Source organism: Myotis nattereri (assembly GCF_964212035.1).
Source record: "Myotis nattereri genome assembly, chromosome: 2".
Classification (NCBI taxonomy): Eukaryota; Metazoa; Chordata; class Mammalia; order Chiroptera; family Vespertilionidae; genus Myotis; species Myotis nattereri.
The window spans coordinates 13404911-13426230 of NC_138076.1; the positions used below are offsets into that span (position 1 = coordinate 13404911).

The 21320-nt window shown below is 38.8% G+C and overlaps 1 protein-coding gene across 2 annotated transcripts in view; it reads left to right on the plus strand.

Annotated features, from left to right (window-relative positions):
- The window catches only part of MSR1 (macrophage scavenger receptor 1), a gene marked incomplete at its 5' end in the record, with an annotated part of 69215 nt that overhangs the window by 35253 nt on the left and 12642 nt on the right, over window positions 1–21320 (plus strand). Inside the window, 3 exons of one of the 2 annotated variants that reach the window (XM_081085120.1) lie at window positions 401–490; window positions 4788–4841; window positions 7227–8650. In XM_081085120.1, coding sequence (XP_080941246.1) covers window positions 401–490; window positions 4788–4841; window positions 7227–7228 — 146 coding nt within the window. In that variant the 3' untranslated portion in view covers window positions 7229–8650. Of the gene's footprint in view, window positions 1–400; window positions 491–4787; window positions 4842–7226; window positions 8651–21320 lie in introns of those variants that run through there. The other variant, XM_081085119.1, reaches the window with a different exon arrangement.

Consider the following 21320-nt stretch of genomic DNA (forward strand, 5'->3'; position numbering starts at 1 on the left):
CATATATATATATATATATATATATACAGATATATATGATTATAGTTATCATTATAGTTACAGCAAATCCTGCCATTTGAAGATTCCTGATTAGATAACATAAACCCTCTGGTTAAAACGCCAAGACTTTTCCCCCCTGATATGTTTTTATTTGTAATAACAATGTTATTTATTGAAAACCTACAATGTACTAATAATGTTACTACCTACTATTTAGATGTAAAATGAATGTTTCTACTTACTGTATAGATATAGTATATGGAATTTTAGGAAAGATACTATTATTTGGAGAGTTAGCTATATCATATTCACTAATGAAACTATATTGTTTCGTTATTCTCTGGAGTCTAAATGAAAAATGAATTATTATTTATTTATTTTTTATTCATTAACCATGCAGGTCCTCCAGGTCTTAAAGGTGATCGTGGATCGATTGGCTTTCCTGGAAGTCGAGGATTCATAGGACCAGCAGGAAAGACTGGGAGGCCAGGTATTACAATAATGTATTTTCTTCATAGAAAATGTAAAATAAATACTGGATCATAGGTATTTTTTCAGCTTCTTACATAACAATGGTCATCACAGCATGAATAGTAGCCCTCAAATGCAGTATATTTAGTGGTCTGATACATTTTGAAATTGATTATTATTCTCCTGAGGAAAGTTTCTATGTCCCAAGGAAAATGTTAAACAACAACAACAGAGGATTTATAAACTCCACACAACCATAAATCACCATGAAGAATGGTATCTATTTTAGAACAAAGAGAGGGAAAAGACTGGCAAAGACAAACAAGCAAAGTATAAATATTTCTTTAACCAAAACCAGCCAAACCCTCTCAAGGTATATTTAGAAAAACACAGATGAGCCTGAAATCCTATCCTATGCAAGATAAACTGCCTGCTATTACATATTACTACTTAATAATCAACATTATTCCTGTCATTTAAGATTTATATACATGATATTATTTCTATTCCTTACACTAGTCAGTAGCTTAAACTTGAATTATGAACTTTGCACAGACATTTAGACTTGAACAGGTTTATTTTTTCCTAATTTAAAGTAAATTATGACCAAGAGAATATGATCTTTATCATTTTTAAAAAATAGAGTATGTTTTTTAGAATAGTTTTAGGTTTCTAGAATAATTGCACAAAAAAATATATACTTTCCATATGCCACCTATCCACGTACAGTTACCACAATTATTTTTATTTTTTAAATATATTTTTGTTGATTTCAGAGAGGAAGGAAAGGAGGAGGGAGAAACAGAAAAATCAGTGATGAGAGAATCATTGATCGGCTGCCTCCTGCACACCCACTCCTGGGGATTGAGTCCGCAACCTGGGCATGTACCCTGACTGGGAATCTAACTGTGACCTCTGGGTTCATAGGTCAAAACTCAAAAACTGGCCAGGCCAGTTACCACTATTATTCATAACTTGCCTTAGTGTGGTGCATTTGTTACAAATGACAAACCAGTATTGATACATTATTACTAATTAAAGTTCACAGTTTACATTAGGGTTCACTCTTGGTGATGTTCATCCTATGGGTTTAGAGCAGCCGTGGGGATCCGGCCCGTTTGAAATGAATAAAACTATTGAAAAAAAAGACCGTACCCTTTTATGTAATGATGTTTACTTTGAATTTATATTAGTTCACACAAACACTCCATCCATGCTTTTGTTCCGGCCCTCCGGTCCAGTTTAAGAACCCATTGTGGCCCTCGAGTCAAAAAGTTTGCCCACCCCTGGGAGGCTGGGGACTGAGGGAACTGGGGGCCTCCAGAGGCAGGCCTACTGCCCTGACGAGGCTGAGGGGACTGGGTACCGCCATCTTGTGGCTGTGGGCACCACCACATTTGAAGGTGTAGCAGTCATTTAGCATATTCCCTCCTTATTGGCTGTGGGCGCCGCCATCTTTGAGGGCGTGGCAGTCAATTAGCATATTCCCTTATTGGCTGTGGGCACTGCCATCTTTACAATGGTGTGAGGGTCAATTAGCATATTCCCCTTTTATTAGATAGGATCCTTGGCAAATAATGGTAATATTTTGTTTGGGACTCTTTCTGGTGCAGTTTATAATGATTAATTTTATGATGAACTAATTTGTCTTTCTAGAAATTTATACAAAAAGAGGAAATGACACCGAAATTTTAGGAATGTTAAAGAGAGACAGACTGTTCTCCCAACAGTCTGTTAACTTTGCACAACTTTCCTGTGTAAGTGGTCAGGGAAGAAGTTAGGAATAAACCCCAGAATAACTATAACACAAATTGCCCTATTAGAGGAGAAATAGCTTACCTCATTAACTGAGTGCCTACATGGCCTCATATACTGTGCTTGCAGGCGAGGACACAAGACAAGCTAGTTACCCACCCTTGAGGAGTTATCTTCCAGAAATTTCCTCACAATGACTACACTTTTTGAAGTTTGATTAGCCCTGGCTGATTTGGCTCAGTGAATAGAGTGTCGGCCTGTGGACTAAGGGGTCCCGAGTTCGATTCCAGTCAAGGGCACATGCCCAGGTTGTGGGCTCAATCCCCAGTAGGGGACATGCAGGAGACAGCCAATCAGTGATTCTCTCTCATCATTGATGTTTCCATCTCTCTCCCTTTCCCTTCCTCTCTGAAATAAATACAAGAAATATATATATTTTTAAAAAGTTTAATTAAAATGATGATTCTGTAAAGTTTATGTGAAATATCTAATCTTAGATTGTTCATTTGGGGGGTTAAACATTTGTCAAAGTGGCTTGGTCTTGAATTTCATGGGGGCACATAGTTATTCCATGTATAATATTTTCTTTGCCCTTTGGGGAAAAACAGGGGTAGTATAGTATATATTTGTATCTTACAGAGATAGTACATATTTGAATCCTATAACTGAATCCTGCCTCTCCACACACTTAGCCTCTCTGTGCCGCAGTTTTCTTATCTACAAAACAGTGCTAATAAGAGGACCCCATGTTTTAGACTTTCTATAAAAAACAAATCATGGTAAGATTTTGTTTGGGTCTCTTTCTGGTAGAGTTTATTTGTAACTTCCTATTAACATTAAATCATAATGATTAATTTTATAAATGAATATATACTATGAACTATAAGTAATGAATAGATTCCTTAAAGTGCTTCAAACAATTTTTATCATAAAGCAAGCTGTGTATACATGTTGGTTTTTAGCTATAGCTTTTACAAATTTTAGGCATTTTTCTACTTTTAGAGCCCTAAAGTTAAACAAATGCCCACTAGCCCAAGTACTTGGAAGGGCATTCATTCATTCATGCACCCAGTCAACACAGTTTTGTGAGAGTTTACTGTGTGTTCAGGATAAATATAGCATAGTCGCTTCCGTCAAGGATCAGGTGACAGAGAAATGCAGAAGCAGTTAGCTCTGATGCAATGTGCTAAGTCATAAGCCTGTAGGAAGCAGGACAAAATGCTATGGGAATAGAGAGTAGAGAATGATTGATTCTGTACAGCAAAACATGTTAGTGTTAGCACAGACCTGAAATATGCATGGAATTTCTTTGGGTTTGTGGTTCTCAAACTTGAGCAGACACCAGAATCATCTGTAGGGCCTGTTAAAACAGCTTGCCAGGCTTGACCCCCAGCATTTCTGATTCAATAGGTCAGGGATTGCACTCCCAGAAATTCATTCACAGCCCAGTCTTTGGGATGTACCAGTCTAAGGAGATAGAAAACAAGACAGATAAATTCTAATGGGAATAGAACAACACAGTTTAGACTGAGGTGGAAGATTCCAGGATTCCTGGGGTAGGGAGGAAGGCAAAGTCAAGAGAACAACTAAGATGAATAACCACCAGCCAGAATGGCTCAGTAGTTCAATGTGGACCTATGAACCAGGAGGTCACGGTTTGATTCCCAGTCAGTGCACATGACTGGGTTACAGGCTCGATCCCCAATCGGGGCATGCAGGAGGCAGCCAATCCATGATTTTCTCTCACCATTGATGTTTGTTTTTCTCTCTACCTCTTCCTTTCTGAAATCAGTCCTATATAATAAAAGCCTAATATGCAAATCGACCTAATGGCGGAACAACCAGTAGAATGACCAGTCACTATGATGCGCACTGACCACTGGGGGCAGATGCTCAACGGAGGAGCTACCCCAGCCCGCAGGCCCCAGGCCAGCCAAGGAGGGTGCCAACTGGGCCCCCCACCCCCAGTTGCCCTGCCAGTCACCCCACAGAGGGAGGAGACTGGCAGCTGCTGTGGGGGGAGAGTCTGGCAAGCGGGTGGTGCCAGGCTGGCCAGGGCGAGTGCCAGCAGAGGCCCCCTAATCGCCCTCTGGTTGCCCCACAGATCGACCCTGATTGCCGGCCAGGCCTAGGGACCCTACCCGTGCAAGAATTTCATGCATTGGCCCTCTAGTAAAAATATATTTTAAAAAAAGAAACAGGAATATTTATTTTTTAAAAAAAGATGAATAAGCCCAAACCCAGTTGATTATACCTTAGTTTTGCCTGCTTTTAGGAAAATGGATATTTAATGCCCTTGTACATTATTTAAGATAATGTGTGCAAAGGTTATACCCAGAACAGTGCCAGGTTTGTAATAGGGCTTCTAAAATAATATCATCATCATCATCAACATTAGCATTATATTTGAATTCTTTAGGTTGTTATAAAGTGATATTTTAGATTACTCTGTAATGTTCTGTCTCCATTTAAAGCAAGCATTGTGAATTGTTAGAATTTTTAAAGTGTTTTTTTTTTAATTTTGTTTGTTTGTTTGTTTTCTTTTTCTATTTTCCCCCAAGGAAATCCTGGACAAAAAGGCCAGAAAGGGGAAAAAGGGAGTAGAAGCATGGCATGTAAGTTTATAGTTTCTTGTTTTTCTGTTTTTTTTCTGCGCACCTCTGTAATAAACAAGCGTTGATAGTAGTGGTCTGGGCTTGAGGCAATGCTGAGGAAGAGCTTCAGCACTGATCCGTGGAGAGTCTGTGGAAGTCAGCCCCCGTTTTCTACAATCACACTGTGCTAATTGGAGTAAAACAAGTAGATTAAAATTGTACAACACGTTGAATCTCATTACCCATTTGTGTTTTGGTTTTGTGATGAGCACAATTTTCTAAAAATTCCATGTAGAAAATTGTTCAATTTTCAAGCCAATTCCTATCCGTTGAAGGAACAATTACAGCCACCTTACCTGTTACCTGAGCTAACAGAAATATTAATATAGGAATCTGGACAATCTAAGAACCCTGACAGACTAACTCTCAGGTGGCGGGGGGTTTTGTGTTTTGTTTTATTTAACTAAAAATGTGAAAGGTGGTATTCTATGTAAGAGTCCTTCAAAACTACAAAAGAAGAGATTTCACAAAAGGAATCTCTGTTCGATGGAGGCTAACCTCATATTGCAATGTAGAGAATCTGTAAATTGGGCCTTCCAAACTAATATTAGACGAGAAGTCTTCCATATGCCATAGGCAATCATTGCCTTCGCCAACTCTACACAGATATAATAAAAGGATTATGGAAAGGAATAAGGAATCCCTACTTCTCAGAATTCACGGATTGCTCCCATGTATTCCCAATAGGAGCTACTTGCGATGTGTGTGTATATGTCTGTGGGAATAGCTGGTACACATACACATGGATCATAATCTTTACCCATGTCAGTAGTATATATGACTACATTTTTACTCTCGGTGGCTACACATTATTCCATTGTACAGCTATACAACAATTACTATAATATGTTATTCAATCCACTCGTCATGAGCACTTGAAGATTTTTGCTTGCTTTGATTTGGGTTTAATAAACTATGCTACATAGAGCATTCTCATACATGATTTTGTGGGAATATTTTTAATAGAGAATTTTTCAGAAGTAGAATCAATGCACAGATTATGACAAATCCTTTAACATACAAACAGAGCTAGCAGTTTTCCATAATAATTGTAATTTAAAAATTCAGTACCAATTTCTCTGCATTAACAAAAGTAATTATTTTAACCTAATTCTGTGTGTAGATGCCATCTTTAGACAATTTAGCATCATTATTGTGAATGCCAGGCATTAAAGTATGTGTAACCACATCGCCTTTCCATCAATGTTGCATTTTTGATCTCTTTGCCCTTGAATTAAGTAACACTAGCATTGTGTGTCTCCTCACAGTGCTTTAGTGTTATTCAATAATTATTGGTGTTGTTATTATATTAAGATAGTGAAAACATTAGTATATCTTTTTTCCTTTGATCACTTTGATCTACTGTATACTTTCTTCCACATTTTCTCCTTTCTCATTGTCATCCATTTATTTTCAGTTGAGCTCCTTGTATAACTCATTCTTCCCTATCTTTATGTTTTTCTCTATCATTATCTCTACCTTTGTCTTTGGTTCTTTTTTATATCCTTTTCTCCTTTCCTTGAGACTTTCTCTGAGCTACTTAACTATGACTGGTTAATCTTGGCAAATACAGGACTTCTTTATTTTGTAGTCTGTAAATCAAACACATTCACACAGTGTTCTTTCTGTTGCCTCCGGTTATCAAATGCTTTTTAGATGTGTTCAGAAGTGTTTTCAATTTTAGATATTTTCCTGGATGTTTGAAGTTCATGTGCATTCTTTCTTTGAGAAAGCATTAAGAGAGATATTTCTGTGTATAAGTATATATAGCCTTCAGACTCCACAGAGAGTATATAACTCTATGATGTTTCAAAAAGAAAGAATCATATACACAAACATCTATACAGTATGTTCTGCTTTTCACTTAAAGTTAATATGGCAGTCATCTGCCCATGTCAGTACATATGGCTCTACCTTTTTGTTCTCAATGGCTATACATCATTCCATTGTACAGCTGTACCATAATTATCATAATATTCAGTCCACTAGCCATGAACACTTGAAGATTTTGTTTGCTTTGAATTGGCTTTAATAAACAATGCTACATACAGCATTCTTATACATGATCTTGTGGGAATACTTTTTAATAGAGAGAATTTTCCAGAAGTAGAATCAATAGTTCAAAAATGACATGCATTTTGCAATTTGATGGATTCTTGAAAATGGCTCCTAAAAGACTGTACCAATTTATTCTATATGAAAGTGCCTGATTCCCCACATCTTCAATTAATTCTGATATATAAAAATGTATATTAAATTATTTTAATATACAGTCTTATATTTTTTCAGGCATGATTTAAATATAATACAAATAATAATTGATTTCCTCTTTTATATACGTGTCAGGACCGGTATCACTCCCTGATCATATTAGGGCAGGACCCTTTTAAGATCAGGTGGGTTGACGGGACACCTTCTGCTACCATCTCCTTAAAAGGCCCTTCACCTCTGGACAAGTCACCACTACAGCTGACTCCAAGATCCCTTTGTGGCTCCTCCAAACAACTTTGGTTCCAGCGTGGTGCCCAGCTTCCTCACGGCTTCCTCTCCTGGTCCTGGGTGCTGTTTGGGCCTCTGTTATGAGCATAAGCTCATACCTCTCCCCACTCTAGTATCCCACCATCGCTACCATCCCCTAGTATCCCTAACTGGTATCCCTTCCATTGTACTGACTGGCATGTTTTCCAACCGGCCCTCAGCACCAGGCAAGGAATCCTCTGCCACCCACTCATCAAGTGCTTGCTGAACCAATTTAGCCCATTGGGTTCTAAGAGAAATCCCATGGGTATGGACTAAGTGTGGGTTCTTTACTTTCAAAAACATGCCTCAGCCAGCAATAGGGATAACATAAAAGAAAATCCATTCATTCATTCATTCATTCATTCATTTATTCATTCATTCAACGTATGTTTATCCTATACCTCCTGGAGCTGAACTTCACAGCTAATAAGTTTGCTGTTGTATCTGGCCTTACTGAGCTAATTATTCCTGAACGACATAGACATGTAAATAGGCAATTATGAAATACAGTGGAACTCTATTGGAGGAAGAACAGGGCTCTATCGGAGTTTAGAGGAGATCAGGATTTTTTAATTCCTTAGGATATTAAAAAGATAAATTGATTTTGATTTGCTTAGTGTACCTTCTTGTCTTCTTACCAAATTACAGCATTTTTTTTTCAAGTTTTATAGTGAGGTAACAGTTCATTCAACACATTTGAATAAAAACCAAAACTTGTTTTCTTAAATTACCTGGCCATTTCAAGTAAGAATTTTTTTGTCATTAAAAAATAATGCTGATAATTTTTTTTTAATTCTAAAAAGCTCTTTATATCTTGTGCTATAAATATCCAATATAGATCCTGGAGAAAAGAAATATTTCAGTAGAACTGGAAATATTTTGTGTAGGTGAAGAAAGGGCTAAAAATGAGAAAGGAGAAAAGGTTAGAAAAGGATGATCAAGAAAAAAGAATAGGAAATATGTGAGATTCCATGTCATTCTTGACTCTCTATTAATAGGTCACATTTTCACAACTCCTCCTTCCTTCAAGGTTTAACACATAGTCCCAGGATTCACAGCATTAGGATCTAGTAGAATTCTGAGTAGTGTGCCTGTATGTATCTCACCACTTCCACTCCCTTCCCTGTGAAATGGACGTCTGAACACCTACCTCACAGGGTTGTTGTGAGGATCACATGAGACACTGTGTGTGTGTAGGTGCTCTATATAATGATAAAGTGCTTTAAATACATAAGGTATAGTTCACAGTGTTCTCTTCTGAACTGATTGCTATTCCTTGTTGGTATAATGTAGACATTTCAAATCTGTAATTAGAAGGAGTGAAAGCAAAATGAAAATTCAAGAAGCCAAAGCAATGTCATGGACAGAAAGAGAGATGCTAAAAAATAAGATAAGATTTCACATTAGATTGAGCAATGCAGGTGTGACCAGATCACAAATCAAGGAGTTTGAGCCAAGCAGAAGACCATAAATTATAAATAAAAACAGCAACTAACCTGAGTGCATGCAAGGGGCCAGAGGCTGTCAGTAGAGGTCAGAAAAAAAATGTCAGGCTCATAAAACAATAGTCCAGACTCTGAAAGACAAAGCATGAGCTCAAGACACTGCTGATGAGAAAGCTGCTGAAGTGTTGAAATAAATCAGGGTTGTCAGTGGTGCTCTGGGTCTGGGCCTACATGACACCAAAGTCTCAGAGGGTAGGAGTGGGAGAAGGAAGACGAGGGGAGAAATTCGCCAATTGTCAGGATAGTCCTAAATATTACTAGCCAGTTAGTACAAACATCTGAAACTAGTTGGATCTCTTTGTCCATGGTTTAATTGGACAGGACCTCCTCCCCTGCTCTGCACTGGGCAGCAGGTAGAGCCCAAGCAGCCTATTTACTAGCCAGCAGGCCTTGGTCCATATTGGCCACAGAATGGCTCAGATCCCAGAGATCCCGGGAGACAATCCCAGGGGGTTCCATTCATAAGTTATCTGACAACTCCAACTACAAATAGATTCTTAGTGTGTGTAATACTCACCTGAATCTTCCAAATTAGGGGAGAAGGGCTTCTCTTTTTCAGACAAAAATAGATGCTAAATGCCCAGTTCAAATGCACAAATTATACCAACTTTAACAATGTCTAATGAAAAGAAAGCAAATCTGAACCAAGCTCTAATGCTAGTCACATGGTTTGTCTGCTATGTTCTCACCCTGACTTGGAAGGCTATGTGTTTCAGGCAAGCAAAAGAATTCCTGCCGTAAAATTAAATACCGTGTGAGGCTCTGTCCTAAACATACCTATTACTAAGATGCGGGTTGATAGTATGTTTTGCTGTGCTTCACTCATGCCCATGAGACTATAACTGGGATGTGACTTTGGGTTATCTTATTTTGAAACTCATGCAATGATATGAATCATCAACTTGTCTTTCACTTGATGTCTACTGAGGACTCAATTCAAACATAAATGAATTCTGGTCTTTCTCAAAGTATTCAAGTGACCAAAGTAAACCTTCTTCTCCAATCACTAAATAATTATAATAATGAGCATTTAGAGAACATTTGCTGTGCACCAGGAGCTTTTGGTACATTATCTCACTTAATCCTCAGAAGGGTGTTTGAGGTAAGTACTATTATTATTATTCCCATTTTATAGATTAGCAGCTGAGGCTTCCACTGCTAATAAGTGGAAGGGCAGAAGCTCAAAGCCAAGTCTATCCATCTCCACAGTCCCTGTTTGTCACTATGACTCCATTCAACACTCCCACACTGGTTTTATGTATCTTTTCATGTCAATACCACACATGTATTATGGAGGGTATGGAGAGAGGAAGGAGGAAGAGAGACAGGTTTGTCATGAGTGTAGTTTTCCAGAATGGGCTTACTAATTTGAAGACCTGAAGGGGATAAAAATTCATACAGCATGACTTCCATTAGGTCCACTTCCAACAAGCACCCTCAATGAATCTTTATTTGTGTATGTTTCCATCTTCATCTACTCCTCCACCCACTGTCTGCAGTTTCTCCCCCAAGAATATTACAGAGAAATACAGTCTCCTGGGATGTGCACAGAGCTTCCATTGTCAGCAGTGAGAGTTACTTATGTGCTGGGGAAGGAGCCACCTGTTACTATTCTATCTTTATTTCAGTTACTGGCTCAATTTTAACATTTTCCAATATAATTTGGCTGCTTTGATGTCCCTGTTTTATTGAGTCTCCTTTCCATCTCCTCACTTTTCTCGGTAGCCACAGTTATGACTTAGCACAGCAGAGTGTACCTGAATAGCAATGGCGCCAGGTCACTCAGACAGGTGCTGCCCATTCTCCACAGTGATGGAATGTTTAAAGCTTTATGTGATTCCACAGATTGTTGCTAAACACATAAGTGTTCCATTAGCACAATAGACGCGTTTCCGGATGGTGTGTGTAACTAATCCGTTTTGTAAGGGGAAACAGAGATTTCAATCAGTAACAGATCCAGCAGTTAGCACTTGTCCTGTTTAGTCCTTAGCCCGGCTGATTCTCACAGCGGCTCAACAGAGCCACTTAGAAGGGGGAAATTCATTCCAGCTCCAACCAGGTCTTTTACACCAGCAAAATCTGAAATTCAACCAGTTATGTGCCGGGATGCAGTTGGAGTAGAGAGACCCAATATGCCACTTCCCATTCCTCCACGACCTCAGAGGACCAGCGGGTCTCCTGCCCTTCAGAGAACGGGGTCCTGCTTCCGATTCTGCATAAACATGTCTCAGACTAGCACAGGGTCGTTCAGTTCATTCCAAGTAAAGCACAACCTGCATAGAGGTTCACAGCCTATCACTCGCCCCCTCACCCTGGCCTCTGGAAATGCACTGCCCTGCAACATGAATCTTAAGAACAAATTCCCTAGAACAACACGATTACTTCTTTGCACATGAAGTGTCCAGTAAACACCACCCACCTGCGGACTCCTGACCCTTTCCTGGGGTGCTACAGTTATCCCCACTCCTGGTTCCCCAAAATTCTTAACTTCCGGCTTCATCCCTTGCAAAGTAAAATAGGAGCATCCCAGCGACCGTTCAGATGCTCATTCCAGGGAACTATTTAGATCAGTGGTTCTCAACCTTCCTAATGCCATGACCCTTTAATACAGTTCCTCATGTTGTGGTGACCCCCAACCATAAAATTATTTTCGTTGCTACTTCATAACTGTAATTTTGCTACTGTTACAAATCGTAATGTAAATATATCTGATATGCAGGATGTATTTTCATTGTTACAAATTGAACATAATTAAAGCATAGTGATTAATCACAAAAACAATATGTAATTATATATGTGTTTTCCGATGGTCTTAGGCGACCCCTGTGAAAGGGTCATTCGACCCCCAAAGGGGTCGCGACCCACAGGTTGGCACCCACAGGTTGAGAACCGCTGATTTAAAGGAATCCTCATGTGAATCTGTAGCAAAAGGAAAAACACCGGCATTTTTAATGATGTTTTGCGTAATTTAAACATTTTATTTTTAAAATAAAAATTGCTATGCTTCTTGCTATGCTTCTTTACACACCTACCCTTGTCTGGGAAATAATGCCACCTCTTTTCCTTCCAAAGAATTCTTCGTGTTTCTGCTTGGATCCTGAGTTTTTCCTTGACTAACAATTTTAGTGTCTAAAGAAGGGCACACTCATTGTCCTATCAGATGAGGTAAATGCCAAGTGATAGCATAGACAGGAACACCTCTTCTGAATCTCAGGGTGCAGGCAAAAGGACCCTGAAAACATGGATTAACCTCGTTGTGCTGTCCAATAATATTTAGTAATACTCCTGCTAATTGCTATTGGACAGCAATATACTAGGTGAGTTTTTCCATAATGTGAAAGACTTCGAACTAAGTAACCTTTCTATGTTCTAGTATTGTTCTAGCAGCTATTCGCAGGCCATGGAGATCATCTAAATGACCTCTACAGCTTTTGTCATATGCAGGTGGCTGGAATTACCAGTAACATTCAGAAATTCTGATTTCAGAGATTTAGGTTGTGGTCAGATATACTTAATTTCCAAAATCTCTCATTAGGATTCTGAAGGGCAAAGTCATTAAGAAACTGTTTTTAATGTCTGATTCTTTTGTGCTGCTATCACCCATCCCAATAATTAGGCCAGAAATCTAATTTATATTATTAATAACAATAACGCTTATAACACAGAGGGTAACCCCTGTGTGCCAGATACTTTGTATACCTCCTTCACTTAAACTTCACAGAAAACTATCACTTAGTTTTACCCATGCGGATTTAGTCAGTTGAGCAACCTGTGCAAAATCACACACCCAATACTATATATGTGGCGGGTCTGCAGTTTGAATCTTGGTTAATTTGATTTTGAATTATATCTTTTGGTTCAATATCGTATTTCACCATAACCTAACTTTCCCTCTCAAGCCTCTTCAAAGTACATTTGTGAACTAAAGCAATTCTCACAAAAGTCCTGAGAGGGAATTATAGGAGATATCATAAGAATGAAAGAAATAAAAGTGAAAATAAAAGGCAAAATAGTATGGCCAGAGTCATACGGGAAGTTTGTCGCTCAGCTGGGACTTGGGCCCCGGTCTCCTGATTCTAATCTAGAGAAGCATGCCATTTTCTGATAAGGAGCCTGCCCCTTCTCTGAAGAATAAACCCTGAGACCCTCCCTTTTGAAATAAAGTAGTAGCTCAACCTCACTAAGAACCCACAGGTTGAGAAATACCATATTTTACAGATTTTATTTTTCCTTCTGTTATTACCCAAAACAAGATATGTCATCCATGTTTTCTTTTGAGTTTTTGAGAGTATCTAAAAAAAAAAAAAAAAAAGTCAAGATTTAAGCTAAGCAAATGGAAGCAATGTTTGCTGGAGCATTCTTTGCTGAATTTCTGTTGGGTTTTTGAGGCATCAAGTGATCTGTCCTTAAATACCTCTGGGCACAGCTGCTAGACACAAGTTATGGCCTCTCCTATCGAATGCAGAGGTAATAAAGACCACGCACACTATTGTCTTCTCACAATTCCAATAAGTCAACCTGGTAACAGCTCGCAGAACTCTGGACAGTTACGAGCATAAACAAAATATAGCGCACAGTGCCGAGGAGAATAGGTACTGTCTTTTCATTTACTTTCCAGTCCAATTCAAGGTACAAACACTGAGTTACTTTGGAAAATTATTTTCTCTTCATAAAAAGTCAGAAAATCTGTACTGAGTAGTCAGTCCTGCCAAGAACCGGACAGATTTAATGTTAGTGGGCCAAATTGGGACATTTTTCTCCACAAGATCCACAGCTCAAATCCCTTAGAGTCTATGCTTTCACAGGTTCCTACAATAACTTTCAGAATTAAACATAATGAATAATTCTATCACTACCGTTTACATAGTCCTTTACAGTTTAAAATACAGTTTTATACATATCGTCATATTTGAAACCTCAATCTTAGGAAGTAGGCGTTATGTTTGTTTTTATAAATGAGCAAATGAAACCACAAAGAGGTCACTTACATCTCAACAGCTTATAAAGAGGAACATGAATTCTTCCATGAGGTCTAGCTGAGGCCTACAGTTTCAGAAATCAGAAAGAATAATAATGTAATTTATGCTTTTTTATGATGTGAGTTTTCTAAATTAGCATTGTTTCACATATTGATGGATGGCTTGATTATTTTTATGACCTAGGGTTTTAAGTGGAGAGCAAAAATTTAAATACCCTACAAATAAGTAAATAAAATTCCCCTTTATAAAGTTTTAAATATTTTCCTTCGTAACTCTAGAAACTAAGACTCACTTAGAAATGACATATTACAAATAATAAGATTGATTTAAAATTATGGCAAATATTCCAGTAAATGAACACTGTCCCTTGAAGAAAGCAGTGCGCTTTTTGAAATCCAGACCTTGTGATTTCATTGGCATTTTGAAAATCCAGTGGTCGGAGCAGCTTATAGCTCATGACACCCTGAGGAGAACTTACACCGATGACCACGCTCTTCTTTTCTGGTTTCCCTCGATTTTTCAGGTTTGTTTGTTTTCCACACATAAGCTTATTCTTAAACATCACATTCCTATGAGAATCTGTCCAACTGGAGAGGTCTTCTTAAACACCAAGTTCTTCTTTCATCTTAAATATTTACCACTTTTTTAGTAATATTTTGAAGTCCTATCTGATGATTCAATTCAAAAACTGACAATATTGAAAATAATAGCCCTCTGCTATGTTTGAACTGTCATACATTGAAGTAATACACTCTTATTCATGATTAAGTTCGATTTACTCAGTGTCATGAGTTTAGTACAGTTTAATTTGAAGCCACAAATTCTCAAACTTTCGTTTAGTTATTCAGCAGTTGAACTATGGGTGTTCAGTATATTCATGGCTGACTTTGCTAACTAATTTGCAGTGTAACCAAAATATGTACTACCCAGCTATTCTGCAGTCTCAACTCTTAGGGGTCAGTTTGTGCTTTAATATTGAAATGAAAGTGTCTGAGCACCAGCCTCATGCTCTAAAGCAATTTGAGTGATTCCTGTCTAAAATAGTTTGATGAAAACATAGAAAACTTATATTCCTCCATATATCCTCATTCAAATCCCTGCCACCCACGTGACAGTGGGTGTATTCGTGCTTCTAAAAACTCATGGGCACCTAAAACCTCAGAATGTGACCTTTGGAAAGAGGGTTTTGCAGATACAGTTAAGTTAATAGGAAGTCATTTGGATTCAGGTGGGCCCTAAATCTAATGACTGACACCTTGATAAAAGGAGGACACAGTGATGATCCTGTGAAGAAAGAGGCTGAGACTGGAGAGTTGCAACTGCAAACCGAGAAGCCACTAGGAGCTGGGAAAAGGCAAGGAAGGATATGATTTCAGACTCTGGCCTCCAGCGCTGTGAGAGAATGCATTTCTGTTGTTTTAAGCCGCACAACTGTGAGCATTTGTTACCACAGCCCTAGTTTCTCCGCTTTATTCTGTCCTAGGATTTCCAGAATGTTTGTCTCTCTTAACATCCAGAGTCAGATTCAAAATGTGTTACTTTCCTTTTCCAGACCACAGCCCTAGTTTCTCCACTTTATTCTGTCCTAGGATTTCCAGAATGTTTGTCTCTCTTAACATCCAGAGTCAGATTCAAAATGTGTTACTTTCCTTTTCCAGAGAAATGTAACTTGTTTCTCCAAACCTCTGATATCTGGGTTGTGGCTTTCATAGCTAAGTAGCTATTTCAGATAATGGTCTTAAAAATAAAAATCAGTTCCCTTCCTGGAGGAATCTTGCCATATTGCAAGGACGTCCAGGTCAACCTGCAATCATTGTTTTAAATGCCTGTTGCTTTTGGAGCTCAAATATAATAATTACCATTGTAATATATTTAACTCTAAATCCCAATTTAAATAAATGATATAAAAAGGACCACAAGGTTAACAATATCATAATTGAAAATGAATTCTACTCCTCAAGTCATTTTTAACCTCAGTTCTTCACCCAAGCAGCAGTGATAGACACATGCAAACAGCCCCAGAATTCACATTCTTACCAACTTCTCTTTTCAAATTAGAATGTTGTCTGTCTAATAGAGGTTAGCAGATCCCTAGTAACCTTTTCCTAACTTTTAAGGAGAGACCTACCTTTATAATTTCTTTAGGGTTCATGTATGACTCTATCAACATCTCTGTGAATGTGTTGTCTTCTTTAAATAAAATATATTTCACACATAAAGGAAAGAAGGAGGAACAAATAGCTAATAAATAACAAATAGCTAATAAATAGTCATTTACCTGGGTTTTAGAGATACTGAAATTTTACCACACTGTAGGTATTTTTTTTTAAGATACATAATTTTAACTCACATAGTTGAAGCTCTAGTTATGCCTGCCTCCCGTGCTTTTCCAAGATAAAATGTTATCTTGGAGTTCATATGTTTCTTTCCATTCAGGTTTTCATACATTTACTACATATGTATGTATGCATAAACAATAGATGGTTTTGTGTTGTGCATTATCTTACATAAATAGAATTATCTGTCATTCTGGCATTGTTCTTTCCCCTCAATTTTATGAATTCATAGACCTGTTATAATAGTAAGCATTAATGAATATCCAGTCACTACTTATGTTATCAAATTATTCTTAGTTTTTAAAATAATTATATACAATTAGACAAAGATTACATATTCAATTTCTGTCCCAGAATTACTGTTAATATGCTTAGATACTTTCTTCCAGTCTTTTTTATACATAAACTAGAGGCCCGGTGCACAAAAATTTGTGCACTCGGGGGGGAGGGGGGCATCCCTCAGCCCAGCCTGTGCCCTCTCGCAGTCTGGGAACCCTCGGGAGATAACAACCTGCTGACTTAAGCCTGCTCCCGGGTGGCAGAAGGCAGGCCCAATCCCTAGGTGTAGCCCCTGGTCGGGCTCAGATCAGGGCTGATTGGGGAGTTGAGGCGCCACCCCCTGTCATGCACAGAGCAGAGCGGATCAGGGGGTTGGGGCACCGCACCCTGTCACACTAAGGGCAGGGCTTATGGGGAGGTTATGGCTCTACCCCATCACACACAGAGCAGGGCCTGTGGGGACGGTTGGGGCGTCGCCGTCTATCACCCACAGAGCAGGGCCGATCAGGGGGTTGGGGTGCCGCCACTGTCACACTCAGGGCAGGGCCGATGGGGAAGTTATGGCTCTACCCCGTCACACACAGAGCAGGGCCTGTGTGTGTGTGTGTGTGTGGGGGGGGGGTTGGGGCACCACACCCTGTCACACACAGAGCTGCAGGGCAATCAGGGGGTTGGGGAGCTCCCCCCTATTAGGCACAGAGCAGGGCTTATCAGGGGGTTGGGGCGCCTTCCCCTGTCATGAACAGAGCAGGGCCGATAGGGAGGTTGTGGCCCCGCCCCCTGTCACACACAGAGCTGCAGGGTGATCGGGGGTTTGGGTGCTGCCTCCTGTCACGCTGCTTCCAGTGCTGGGAGGCCTCTCGGCTCCGCTGATCCCGGTGCTGGGAGGCATATTACCCTTTTACTTTATAGGATAGAGGCATGGTGCACGGGTGGGGGCCGGCTGGTTTGCCCTGGAGGGTGTCCTGGATCAGGGTGGGGGTCCCCACTGGGGTGCCTGGCCAGCCTGGGTGAGGGGATGATGGCTGTTTGCAGCTGGTCACACACCCTTCAGGGTGGGGGTCCCCACTGGGGTGCCTGGCCAGTCTGGGTGAGGGGCTGAGGGCTGTTTTCAGGCTGGCGGGTGACTGAAGCTCCCGACCGCTCCTTTTTTTCTTTTTATTTTTTAATTCTGGGCCAGCTTTAGCTCTGAGGCTTGGCTCCAGCCCTTAGGCCTTGGCTGCTGAAAGCAGGTATCTGGTTTGTTTGGGTTGTATAATCGAAACACTGTTTTAACTCCAGCTCTGAGATCCCGGCTGGCTGAAAGCAGGTTTCTGGGGTTTTGTTTAGCTTCTATATTTGTAACAATGTTTCAAACTGCAAGCTCAGAGGCTGGCAACGGCAGGCGGGGAACATTGGAGTCCTCCGTCACTGAAGCAAGGAAGCCTCATGTTCGCTTCAAGCTGCCTGGCTGCTGGCTGCCATCTTGGCTGGCAGTTAATTTGCATGTCGCCCTGATTAGCCAATGGAAAGGGTAGCGGACGTACGGCTAATTACCATGTTTCTCTTTTATTAGATAGGATATTTTGCATAATTGAAATAAATTTTAAATATTAAAATAGTCATTTAATATTATATCATCATCTTTTCCCCCATTCTATATGATCTTTTTGACAGTTGTGCTTAATGTTTCAAAAACTATCCATCTACTGTATAACTGTCTCCCTATTTTGAGAAATTAATATATTTCTGTTTTACTTCCCCCTTTAAAAATAAATCTGCAATAATAAAATAAAAATAGCCTCTGAACTTGTTAACTTTTATTATATTTGGTGTAATTTCCTCAGATTAAGTTATAAACCGTTTTATAAAATATCTGCTCTATTACATATTTTTATTTGGTATCATATGGTCATAGAAATATGAATGTACTATTTAAATAAATATTTTATATATTGTTTTTTTAATATATTGTTTTTATTTTCTATACAGACTTTAGAAATTATCATACTACATTCTTCCCTCCAGAACTAGGAAGTAGGAATAGTAAGATTGCCTTTAACAAGTTAAATTGCAATGAATCAGAGCAGAGATAAATGTCAAATCACCTCACTTGATTGAATGTATTAACATATATAAAGGAAAATGTGTTAACCAAAGAGCTTGCTGTCCAGTCCCAGAGGCAAAATCTCACTGCTATGTCTCATTGTAAATTAATAAATTAATTAAACGAAGAATTCACTTATTGTAATTTGACTTCCTATAAAGATTGCCCATGGGGAGAAAATGGCCTTGTCAAGCAGATACAAATATTTCAGTTTTTTAGGCAATTACATTTCTCTTTATATATTGAATTGACATTTAGTCCCAAGATTCTGTTTAACATTAGTCTGCCACTGAGAGATAAATCCTCTAACCCTACAAAATCAGGTTTTGGAATATGTAAGGCTTTTGATCAGACCTTCCCACCAGACCCTCCTGCCTTGGGGACTTTCAGTAGACAGCCATGTCATTTTTCTCCATAAAAAAACCTCATGATTAATTCAGTTAAATCAATCTTTTTCTTCACAATTTCCCGTATTGCTTCTACATATAGAGACTATATTCCCTCTAGAGACTTGTAAAATACTAAATTTTATTGCTTCTATTGTTTGATATTTTAAGCATTTACCAATTTAATTCATTCAGTTAATGCAGTTTGCATATCAAGAAGAGCTCACCATTCATTCATTCATTCATCCATTCATATCATAACTCTTAGCAACTAACTACTAAGTGAAAATCTAGACTTTGTCAGGTGCTAAAAAGATAATGGCAAGGATTTCTGTCTAGTATAAAATAAACTAGTTTGCAGTGTTTTGATAGGTCAGCTGTGCTGTGGGAGTTGGAAGTTGGAATCTTGTCCAAACTGGGGGGTTGAGGGGAGAATTGAGAGTGTAGAAATGGGAGGTTTGTGTGTGTGGGGGAGGGGGAGGTACAGGGAGGTGGTGAGGGGGGATTGAGGGAACATTCCAGAAAGGGACAAAAGCTCCAGAAATTAAGGAGAATAAGGCTTATTTGGGCAAATTGAAAATATATATATATATACACCTAATACACAAACTGTCCCCGCAGGAGTTCGATCAGGAGACCGATCACTTGCTATGACATGTGCTGACCACCAGGGGGTGGCTCGGAATGAAGGGAGGCGCCAGTTGGCAACCAGAAGGCCTTGATCAACCCTGATCGCCAGCCAGGCCTAGGGACCGTACCCCTGTACAAATTTTGTGCAACAAGCCTCTAGTTATATTATAAAATAAAAAAAGCAGAAGTGAGGGACTGAAAGGTTCTCAAAGGGTTCTATTAGAGAGGAAAGCAGAGATGAATCATAACCTTTATTATTTCAGGGATCACTTGGCAGGAGTATCCCTACTGAAATCTTTGTCTATTGTGTTTTTAACTATAAGAGGGGTTGCCAAGCTTTTTTATAAAGGGCCAAAAAGGGACAGATAGCAAATAAGCCAGAAGGTCTCTGTCACAGCTATTCAACTGTGCTGTTTTAGCCTGAAAGGAGTCCTAAACAACATATAAATGGGTATGGTGCATTCCAATAAAACTTTATTAGTATAGCAGACAATAGGCTGAAATTGGCCCATGGGCCATAATTTATTCTTCACTGTATAGAAGACTTTCTTCAAAATAATAGATAATCATGTTTGTAAGTAACAAAGATCAAATAAACTTACATCTGAAACCATGGGGTAGGTTTTGTCTCTTTACAGAAGCTTATCCTAGTTGATTAAGAACTCCTCTTTGAGGAGCATACTCATTAAACAGGGAATTAGTAAAAAAAAAAAAAAATTAATGAATAAAGTGATTAATATCACATACAACATATTTATTCCAATGCTTTCACCAGAAAATGATAACCTCAAAATTTTCAAATCTTGTAAAAATAAAAACTTTGCACTTGTATACCATTTTAAAGAATGCACCATTTCTTCCAACTTTCATAATGATCTCAAAAATACATGAATCTTGAAGGCAGGATTTGTATATTATTCAAATTTTTCCAGGAACCCATTAAAATGCCTGGTACAGAAAAATTATGTGAAGACACATTTAACTAAGAGCAAATATCATTTTCCCTTTTAAGCAGCTGAAAAATTTGGTCTTAGGTTAAATGTTCCAATAAGGCCCATAAACAAACAATGTCAGAGGCAGAACAAGTGTCTAGTAACCTGCCTCCTGGATTATAATTTCAGTTACACTCTACAGTCACAGATATGAAAAAGAACACAGGGCTAAATAGGCAGTATAATTAATATTGCATAAATACACAAAGATTATTAAAATGACTTTTATGAAATGAACTTACTGTCTTTGCTCAAAACTCCCCTTCAACTAGGAAATGCCTCTGACCCTCACTCCAGTAATACCATGTAAATACAAGTGACACTGTCTTTGGCCCAAGCTATTAAGACTATAGATGGGCAATATAACTCAAACTAAATCAGAGGAGGACTTCCCTGGACATTTAGAACTGTCACTGAGAAGGAGACTGTAAAATAGAAACCTGGGCATTATTAACACACGCTTTAACATGTGGACTGGGGAACAGATATCTGTATTGCAACAAAAGAAAAGAATGAAGCAATTTACAGAGAGGCTTTTGTATAAAACTTGGAGAGAGATTATTGAGCAGAGTCGAGTTAGTCCAGCTGTTCTAGATGCCTACATATATATTCTTATCCCTGGGATCATAGGAAATCCTGTGGTTCCTACATACATTATCATTTCCACTTTGGTTTGTGTTTCTGTTTTTAGCCAATTACCAAGTAATGACTAATACAAAGAGTCATT